The sequence below is a fragment of the Carassius gibelio genome, chromosome A7 (genome assembly GCF_023724105.1).
Source record: "Carassius gibelio isolate Cgi1373 ecotype wild population from Czech Republic chromosome A7, carGib1.2-hapl.c, whole genome shotgun sequence".
NCBI classification, from domain to species: domain Eukaryota; kingdom Metazoa; phylum Chordata; class Actinopteri; order Cypriniformes; family Cyprinidae; genus Carassius; species Carassius gibelio.
Genome location: NC_068377.1, coordinates 28,297,689 through 28,308,467, shown reverse-complemented (window position 1 = coordinate 28,308,467; position 10,779 = coordinate 28,297,689). Strand labels below are relative to the sequence as shown.

The 10,779-nt window shown below is 34.7% G+C and overlaps 1 protein-coding gene across 2 annotated transcripts; it reads left to right on the top strand.

The window, feature by feature from the left end:
• The first annotated feature begins 310 nt into the window (after positions 1-310).
• Positions 311-1,932, top strand: LOC128017054 (heat shock factor-binding protein 1). Of its 2 annotated transcripts, none has more exons than XM_052602137.1 (4): positions 311-508; positions 1,055-1,121; positions 1,287-1,436; positions 1,673-1,932. In XM_052602137.1, exons 1-3 carry the CDS (start codon positions 464-466, stop codon positions 1,406-1,408), a joined length of 234 nt encoding a protein of 77 aa, XP_052458097.1. In that variant the 5' UTR covers positions 311-463; the 3' UTR covers positions 1,409-1,436; positions 1,673-1,932. The 2 variants fall into 2 exon arrangements, with proteins under 2 accessions (XP_052458097.1, XP_052458096.1); XM_052602136.1 differs by having other exon boundaries at positions 312-508; positions 1,287-1,432.
• Positions 1,933-10,779: the final 8,847 nt, after the last annotated feature.

Below are 10,779 nucleotides of genomic sequence, written 5' to 3'. Positions count from 1 at the left end.
CAAAAATCTTAAATTGAATTAAAAATTCTCACATGCTATAATTTGTTGACGGACAAACCATGACAATTCTATTAATCAGAAAGATATTTTCTTAATTTATTGAAAAGCCTATACAAGTCTTAGTTAACTTAATAATTATTGAACTGTATTTTAGTAAGGCTAAAAAAGTCTAACATAGTATTAATCAAATATATTGAATACAGTTGTCAGCTAGATTTGCAGAGATTCCGAACCTTTGAGCCATCAAGCGCCCCCTTTAGGACATAAAAATGATAACAGCAAAAACAGCCTAAGCCGCTCTATTGACTTCAGTTCACTGACCAAACCCCTTAACGAAATCAGCAGCCGCTTCCACGGTTTCTACACTGAATACATCATACAGTACTGTACAGCCTTGACAAGACTCTTGATCACACAAGGAATTCAATCGAAGAGACGTAGGAATTGTTGGAGAAGATAGGCTATGTCAGAGAAGGACCCTAAAACATCTCAGGACCTGACTGTTGTGGTATTTGATATATGTATACATTTTTTTTACACCGAGGTACAGTACTGGGTCGTGCACTTACTGTCGCCTAGTATCCATTCACGTTCATTTCACTAGCCAAAGTGAATCAGTGTTTAATGAGGAGTGCTCCTCATTCATTAATAGCTCTGTCGCGAACTTGTTTTGACAGATCACTCTTATGAGTTCCATGTATTTTCATGTTTTCTGTTTTGATCAAATCTATAGTTAAATTAAATTAGAACGTAGATGGAATTTATTTTCAGAAGGCTTATACATCGAACATTCCTTTATTTCATTGTTAGGTGTGCTGTCTTGTGTGATTTATATCATGTTGAGACGAAGTTCCCTTGTTACTATGGTTTCAGTTCCACGCGTGGGCGGAGAGCATGCCCTTAAACTGCTGTTTTCACTCCTGTGTGGGAGGCCCACGCAAAACCCACACGATTCTAGATGGATTTCATTAATGCTAGTTGGACGCAGTGTTCATTCACTATTTTTGTGAGTTTTAAGCTGAATGCTTGTATAATATCTATTTCTTCTGTTCAGGTACAGAGTTTGCTACAGCAGATGCAGGACAAGTTCCAGACCATGTCAGAGCAGATTATTGGGCGAAATATCCTTCCGCATATGCATGTTTATATCAGTGTAAATAATTGTAATTAACTGAGGAACTGATTATAGCTTAATTAAGTTGAATGCACTGATGTTTTTATGTACACAATCAAAACCTTCATTATTCCTAGATTGACTGTGAGAAGATTTTTCTTAATTCTAATACTTGATGAGATGAGTATGCGAATTGATGACTTGGAGAAGAACATCTCTGATCTCATGACTCAGGCGGGTGTGGAGGATTTAGAGGAGGACATAAAAGTCAGAGAGACCTCTGGAACAGGTTGAAGGCAATGGACCAACACAATCCTAGTAGGTGAAGGTGGTGCTTTTGTCACTTTGAAGATGCCATTCATTCAAAGTTGTTACATTTAGAGAACACTTACATCTCACAAACTTCAGAGGACATGGATTTGAATTACATTTGGATTCATTTGCTTGAGACGCAGTATTTATGGAAAGTCAGATTCAACTTGCAGATTTAAATTGCTTTGTGGTCTTCATGCCGTGTCTTTCAGTTTTGTTTAATGTTTAGTATCTTTTCTCTTTCAGACTGCCAAGGAACATAATGAAGACCTTCTGCTGCAGTATCAGAATTTTTTAATGAAATGTTAATTGATACTTTTTTAAGTAATTAATTAAAAATGGTGCTCGTCTTACATAATACATTACATACTGTAAGGTTTAAGACTATATTACTGGACAGAAGAAAAACATATTAAAACTTGTTTTTGTATTTATTCATTGTAATCACGGGGAAATCATGTGAATCCTGCATGTTTTGCTGATTATTAAAAACTCCATAAAATGGCTTCACAGTCGCTGTTTTCTTTCCTGTGTTAACATATTTCTATTTAAACTCCATATATATATACATATATATATATATATATATATATATATATATATATATATATATATATATATATATATGTATATATATATATATATATATATATAGACACACACACACACACACATTCATATATTCAAGATTTGCATTTTATATATTTAATCAGAATACATACATACAGTATTATTTTTTATATTATATTATATATAATACATATAGTATTAATACAGGCTACATTTTAAAAAGGCCTGCAATGAAAGGTTATGCAGCTAGATGGTGTAGTTATGACATCTACCAGCAGGGTTTAACTGGTTTATGCATAACATTGTCCTATTGGATATACCACAAGAATGTGCACAGTTCCAAAGCCTTCACTAGTGACTATGATGTCAAAGGCAGCATTTTATGGAAAGCCAAATGGGTCAGAATACGCATGCTTTTCAACACTGTATTCATTTTAAAACGCCGCCAGGCGTTAAATAAGCGCCGGTACGTGATAAGTTAATGCCAGACGCCACCACGCGTTAAAATAACGCCACACGCCGACAGACGTTAAGTTAAAGGTGCTGTAGGGAACTTTTGTAAAAAAATATTTTTTTACATATTTATTAAACCTGTCATTATGTCTTGACAGTAGAATATGAGACAGATAATCTGTGAAAAAAATCAAGCTGCTCTGGCTCCTCCCAGTGGTCCTATTGCCATTTGCAGAAAGTCATGCGCTCCCAGTAAAAAACAACCAATCAGAGCTGCGGTCCGTAACTTTGTTTGTGTTCAAAATGTAGAAAAATGTATATAATAAGCAAGTACACCATGAATCCATTTTCCAAACCGTGTTTTTAGCTTGTCCTGAATCACTAAGGTGCACCTATAATAAGTGTTTATATTCAGACTATTTTAGATTGCTTCGGGGGTACCGCGGCGGAGTAACCCAGTACCTTTGTGATTCTTCATAGACATAAACAGAGAGAAGTAGATCCGGCTACGATGTTCTTCCGCAAGACGCTAGCAGTTCTGTTTATTAACCACTAGAGCGTCAAAAGTTCCCTACTGCAGCTTTAACGCAACACGCGACTTAAGATGCAGATTTATTTACTCATCTACATGGACACACCTCTCATGGCTACAAGGACTCTACGGCAAGTCAGAGCATCCAGTTTGCAAGAGCGTGAAGATAGCAAGGATAGCCCTTACAATTATACATATAGCTTTTGACTCATAAAGTTATCACCCCAGGCACGAATGAGTGCAAATTTGGAAATTATATTATTCAACAGTTAAATTAATAAGACAGTAATATTATTGTTTTATTATTATGATTTAAGTAGGATTATTTCAATTTAATAAATAGTTGGCGATAGTTTCACAAAAATAGAAATTCTGTTTATTTACATTAACTCAACCCAATGATTCAGATTCAGCTTTCTGGCGTTAACTTATCGCGTAATGACGCTTATTTAAAGCCTGGTGGCATTATTAAATCGGCGTTTTAAAACGTGTATGACCCATTTGGCTTTCCATAGCATTTAAGCCAAACTGCCTGTTGACATGTTGCATTAGAGTAAGGGACATTTTAAAGCCTTCTAATGCCTTACTATTTTAACTGGTGACACCTGATTATCAGATTAAGTTTGAAAATGTAAAACCTTTAGGTATGGTTTTACAGACAGGGATTACACTAAACCAGGATTAGGCCATAGTTAAATTAGGACATTTAAGTCATTTTTATACACATGCCTTGTGTGTATGAAAAAATCTTGAGACAAAACAAGGAAATTGATTTTAAGATCAATCAGTGGTTCTTTCAGTTGAAACAGCTCAGATTTACATTTTAGTCTGGGACTAGGTTTAAAACATTGTCTGTTAAACCAGGGTTGGACCAACAAATACTTTTTTTTTTTTAATTAATTTCCTGATGTCATGTGTTTAGCTTTATCTGCACCACACGTTGCATCTGCATTGATTTGATCTCTTGGGTCTGTTTTGCTTTACAAGCTGTTCTGCATCCTATACTAGAAGGCAAACTTTAATTTGACAAAACTTTAATTTTCAAGAAAGTTTGAAAAAGTTTGAAAAGCTTAAGAAGTTTCAAACGTATTAAGTTTGATGGTTTTCAGTTTGAAATAGTTTGAAGTTTAAAGTAGTTATACAAGCTTAAAGTTTGAATGTTTTGAAGGCAATACAGTCTGTCAGAGATAGATAGATAGATAGACAGACAGACAGACAGACAGAAGACAGAAGACAGAAGACAGAAGACAGAAGACAGACAGACAGAGATAGATAGATAGATAGATAGATAGATAGATAGATAGATAGATAGATAGATAGATAGATAGATAGATATCTACCTGTCCAGCACTTCCTCTTGTCATCTTTAGAGGAACTAACTGGAGTGTTGATATCTTGAGGTTGGAGGACGTCCTGCTCTAGTTGTTCCTTAGCAGTGATGAGGAATTCAGAGCATGCAGCTTCTTGATGATCATGGATCTCTACAACATGGATGTGCTGTAGAGATGTCTGATCTAAAGAGTGGAATACCAATACCATGACTAAAATATTGCATACTCAAATTATAGTAGCACTATTGAAAAATAAATCTCTAAATAGATTTGTACTGAGGGGTTTGGTATTAACCTAATAAATCTATCCACTAGGAAAGCAAGAATTGACTTATGGCAATAAATCTACCCTTGTCCAGCTCTTCCACTTTGTTCTCTTCTGTCAAACTAACTGGAGCGCTGACTTCCTGTGGTTGGTAATGACATCTATATATAATTTTTTTTAATTTCATTTGAATAGTTTAAATACAATATTTTTACGTTTTGAAAATATTTAATTAAATATAATTTGTTGATTATTTAATTTAAAGTCATATGTGATTTTTCCATCATTAATTCTCCCCTGCAATCTCGCCTTATTCTGGCACACATTCTCAGTCTCAGCCAGGTTGCATTTCCCAGTTTTTCTGTGAAAAAAGGCGGCGACATCTCCAAATCATTCTCTTCTTTTTCTCTTGCTTCCCTGCCTCATTTCTCCTTATCTCATCAGCAACACCATACGGATCATCAAGAGGATGAGGATGGTTTTAACGATGGGTGTATTTTTGAGCAGCACACAAGGGTTGGGGTTCGTGAGCATGCTCTACTTTAAACACTTTTTTTGGTTGTGAAAATATTCTTGTGATAACAGTTTTTTACAGACTACTCCAAAACTTCAACCAGCATAGTGAGCTACAGGGTTTAAAGCCTTTAAATACTAGACGACACATAATTGTATCGTGATGTCACAGGAGGCACATAGTGATGTGCACAGCTGGAATGATAGTAATGCGTGATCTATCTATCTATCTATCTATCTATCTATCTATCTACACACACACATATATATATATATATATATATATATATATATATATATATATATAAGGTGTATTCAAGTACTGTACTGATTTATTATACAGATGAAATATTTCCTGAAAATAAAGCATCAGAAATGTAAAGAACAGTTAAATGTTTTGCTTTGTGTCTACTGGTCACAGCCTGTGTGAAAGTGCTCAGAGACATTAAATCAATTTCTTGTTATTACGGCAGTGGTTTCTTTGGGGAAAAACAAAACAAAAAAAAACAACAAAAAGGTACAACTTTCTGTGTTTCTATTTTTCCATTATCATTTTTATTATACCTATATCATTTCATCATGTTTGGCTCTTATTACATAGACGTGGCAGTGGTGCTTTTAGAAATCTAAAGCAGGAATTTCAGCAGACATACCTGAGATCAATAGTAAATATGGTTTGTGGGCATCTGATAAGAGACTTAATTGACTAAGGATCCCAGGAGAACTGAGACAGAGCTCAGTTGGCCCCCGTATAGAAACACTTTGGAATCATCATTAACTGATTCATGTGAAAATTACCAATAAATAGAAAAACTCACTGAGTATTCAAATATCAAAGATATAGCTGGCATCTCATTATTTTTAAACTATGATAGAACTGACCATTATATGCATTTGCTTTAGCTTCAAACTGTCCAGCAAATTATAACACTGTACCAAAGTAACCATTTAAATCCTTAATGCCTTTGTTCAAGGTTATAAAGTCAAGCTGTGTCAGAAGTCACAGTCTCTACAGATCCAAATGATGCATTGTGTGGAATTTTAACTGCCAATAAAAGATTCACTACGCACTAAGTATTTCCATTATTGGGTTATAGAGTCTGCTGCTTCAAGCTGCATGCTGCAAAAGTGAGCAATCATCTACAATGTTACATTTGATGCTAATAAAAAAATTCCCCTGAAGCTCTCTACTGTTTTTAACAAATCATCATAAATGTGTCATTGTTATTAGCATTTTTATAAATACATTTTAAACTCAAATTTACACCAAGTCCTGAAATGGCTTAGATAAATCACACAAAAACAATATTAACAGTTTTAATGTTTACATTATTCTTCATTCAAACAACATTGCAGACCGTAGGAATGAAAATGTTTGGTCTGATGTTTGATATATGCGTGAAAACAGTAATTATTTTCCCAGTTAAGTGGTGCAGAAATTACATATTTCACTATTAGTCAAATGAGATGGCTGAGATTACATGAAAAAAATCAGGCAGATCTTTCATTCATTCATTCATTCATACATAGCCTACATAAATATGTAAATAAATCAATAAATACTGTCCACTTGGTGGAGCTATTTTGTTTTTGTTTTGTTTTGAACATTTAGATCAGGGGGTTTCAAACCTGTCCTACACATTTTGTATGTGTCTGTCGTCTAACACACCTGATTCATCAGATCATTAATGCAAGACCTGAGTTTGGTGTCTCTTAAAAAGGATACATGTTTTAAAACCCCTGGTTTAGATTACAATACTATTCATAATCATGCAATAATCATACAGCCATTTCAATTTTAATTTTAATCCATATGTATATTCTCAGTGTCATTATTGTTAGGACTGACCAATTAATTGTGAATAAATTTTCACATCAAAGCCAAAATTGCAAGACTTTGTCAGATTTTTTGGGAAATGCATTTTTTTTTTAAATTTCTCTCTGAAAGAAAATGAGAGCGTTAAATCTATATGATGTCTTGTGTCTTGCTGACATCTGAGACAAAATATATTAATTTTCAAGCTGTTAATATGTTTATATGCATCTCTGTGGTAGTACATTTGTGTTTGTGCAACAACAGAGGTAATATTTGTTTTTTGCAAGAGTTGGAAATTAGATTATCTTCTTTGTCTCCAAGCTCAAAGTCCCAACACACTGGAAAGATGTAATTTTATATCTCAGCTGGGGTATTCTTTCCCTCTGGACTGTAATATGAAGTGGAACATTTTCTCAAATTTTCTTTCTAAGACATTTATCACAACAACTTACAAGACAAAAGTTTTTTTACATAACATTTAAAAAAATGTTATATCATATACAACCCTTTAGATTGGAAGGGAATCTCTAATTTATTTATAAATTTTTTAATAGTTTTTTTTTTTGATGGTTTAAATTTTGCTATGGGGGAAAAAAAAGACAGAGCACCATGCATTATGACCATACGTTGGGTTTATGACTATTCAAATATCTGGAACGGGACAATAATATTGACTTTTGTGAGGTTTATTAGGTAGAGTGAGCAAAGCTAAGAGATGACTTCTTGGGCCTGATTAATGTGTTTAATATGTGTTTGTCATTATAAAATACTATTATTTGTTATGCCAAAATCAACAGAGCGTACAGAGCAAAATGAGGTAGAGACCTATTTATGGGCTGTTCAGAGAACTTCATTAGAAATGGACAATACGACTGGCAGGAAATGTAGTGTTTTGATGAGGTTTATAATGACAGTAAATGAAAAAATCACATTAAATTCTGTATTTATGGGTTTGTTGTTATTAAGTTGTGGCTTTAAATGATGGTAGTTCCAGATCCTTTGCCATCCCATTGCACAACTGCACAGCAAGAGTTTCTGTTGCCATGGTGATGCCTTTGGTTTCTTATGACCACTGCTCTTATATACATTCAACTAAACCCATTAAATTGCTCTCATGTACAGGAAAGTCACAAAAGCACAGCCAATATATATGCACTTTTGATCAAGACATTTTATTCCATGCTGTACTGTTTGAAATTCAAAAAAATGTGAACATATTAATGTAACAAGATGGGTTGTACTGTCTTTATGACTGGTGGATTTAAGCTCACTCTGTTTTTCTTGGATCGCAATAATCCTGCTTCACAGTGTCATGTTTCATTTCTAATTTTTTGCAGAAGTTTCTTTGAAATGTCTCAAATCAACTACACAGGGCTTTTCAAGTGCTGCACAAAAACATTTTAATTCAGTATCGTTTTTCTCTTCAGGTGTACATTTTACATTACACTAAAAAAATCTGTAAGTTTAATCATCATGATCTGCACAGGGACATGGAGACTGAGGATCCAAATGCAGTTTATATTTGGGTAATCCAAAGCCATAGTCCATAAACAGAGTAGTCAGTCCAAACAAATACAACCAGGGAAGAAATCTTTAGAAAATAAAAGAACACCAGGTAAATATATTAACCATGAAAAAACAACCATAATACAAGGAACAGCAAAGGGACACTTTTAAGACTAAACGAAAAACCAGCCTTTAAATAGGGTGAGACTGATGGGGTGATGAGATACAGGTGATTGCAATGGGCGCCTGAGTCCGGGCAAAGGATTATGGGAAATGTAGTCTGTGAGAGTAGTCACAGTCACAAGAGTCAGGGGTGTAGTGCCCTCTGGTGGAGTTCATGGGCACTCCAGCTGGAGATCATGACTTTAAATAAGGTAAATATTGTTTATCTACAAGAATCTAAACAAGGTTTTAATGAATGATAAAGGGAGGACTGATAGATATTGTACCATACTGTAGGTTTTGGCTCAATTTTCCAGCAGTGACAAAACTAAAATGAAAACAAATACATCAAATAAAATTGCAGATTAATACAGGGAAATGTTTTTTTTTTTCATGGAAAACAATTAATTAAATAATTTTAAATAAATAATAGAAAGTACAAAATGATGCAAAGTAGAGGAAATCTAACCACAGCTCAGATCGTGATAAATATCTTCTCTAAAGTGTCATTATTTACATCTGTATGAGTCATGACTCCAATTTAAAGTAATTGTTCTCAGTTCTGGCCATTTCGTCTTTGCACTTTTGAATCTTTTATATCTATTCACACTTTACAATTTAACAAACTGCTGTTATAAGCTGTGGTTTTCTTTCCTCTTCGGTGGCAGGATGTTTCTTTTCTTCTGTTCACTTTGACATCTGAATCATTGTGATCCATTAGAAGTGTCATGGGAAGCATAAAATAACAGGGGAGTGGCTTAGTATTTTCCTCCTCTCTATTACATTGATAGAGTTGAACTGAGGTCATAAGCAGTGCAAACAGTCACATTACTTTTTAAGGCTATTTTGTATTTTCTATAATAGGTTAACCATTAGTTCAGGCATATCATATCACTCATCACTCATGAGTTCTCATTAAAATAATTGCTATTTCCTGAGAAGTAGGCCAGGCACATTCTAAGGCTGATTGCATATAGAAACAGACTGCTGTTGATGAGGGTCAGAGGTAATCAAGAGCATATTCAACATATTTCTGTTTGAGTTCATGTGAAGAGCTATTCAGAAGTGCATTACTACAGAAGACATGATCCAAGCTGTGGACTGCATGACAAGACATACTACAATATTTATTAAATTGCTGTTGTGATCTTATGCACAAGTAACATGGCACTTTATTGTTGAGAACAAAAGGACATGGTTCGGTTTGCAGATAGATGGAGGAACTAGCATTAATCAATATGATAAAGATTTACACTGGGCTGATGGACAAAAAACTCTATTACATGTGTGACAGGAAATCCCTGAGGATGCAAGTAATCTATATATGAGAATATGATCATCTCTAGTTCAATACCACTGGAGAGGTTTTTGGCATGTCTTTTCATTGACCTTTCTGTAGGATCAAAGCTATTTCAAGTATATTCTTGTTTTTCTTATCTGCATAGTGAATGAATATATAGCTGTATCAGTTCATCTAGCCTGTCTGGGTGTATCTTTTTTGTCAATTTGTGGAATGAAAACTTTTTCACTTAACAATATGTTAATTGATAGGCGGGAGACATGTGGATTACTGTAATGTTTTTATCAGCTGTTTGGCCATTTTGACAGCACCCATTCACTGCAGAGGATCCATTGGTGAGCGGGTTATGTAATGCTATATAACTCCCTGGGTCCTACTTGCACCCGCTCCAAGCAGGACTCAAACCCTACCTTGCCGGCGGCGACCTGGTTCACTAATAAGGAGGCTAAAGACTGCAGTCTCTAGTGTCAGATGCAAGTGTGCCTCTTGAGATCAAGGGAGTGAGGTTTACCCACACAGCACCTACCAGCTGGTCTCCGTTACACTAAAGCTCTCCAAACCTTTTCCTGAGGAAACTCTTTTTTTTATCTGAAAACTACATCTCACATGGCCTGAGGGTGAGTCAATTTTCAGCACATTTTTCAAGCACACCCTAGCGAACCGTTTAAAGCATGCCCAACCTTATTTTGCATATGCCTATGTTGCATTCGCTTTGTATTAATTTAGCCATCAATGAAAATGTTGTTACAAACAGCAAAATTGTTATTCTAAAAATAAATAAATGTCTCTCTCGAGGTAGAATGCTTCAAGGGGCAGATAATAGATTCAGCAATGAAAAATTTCCAAGTTCTGATCAATCTACAAATTAATTTTGCTCACTGCAGTCTGCATTGATAAATGGCTTC

Bases quoted from the DNA above. Each gene is read 5' to 3' on its own strand.
- LOC128017054 (XM_052602137.1), top strand. From the start codon at position 464: ATGTCAGAGAAGGACCCTAAAACATCTCAGGACCTGACTGTTGTG. The intron at 509-1,054 runs GTATTTGATATA...TCTTCTGTTCAG, and splicing joins CTCAGGACCTGACTGTTGTG to GTACAGAGTTTGCTACAGCA. The intron at 1,122-1,286 runs ATATCCTTCCGC...TAATTCTAATAC, and splicing joins AGAGCAGATTATTGGGCGAA to TTGATGAGATGAGTATGCGA.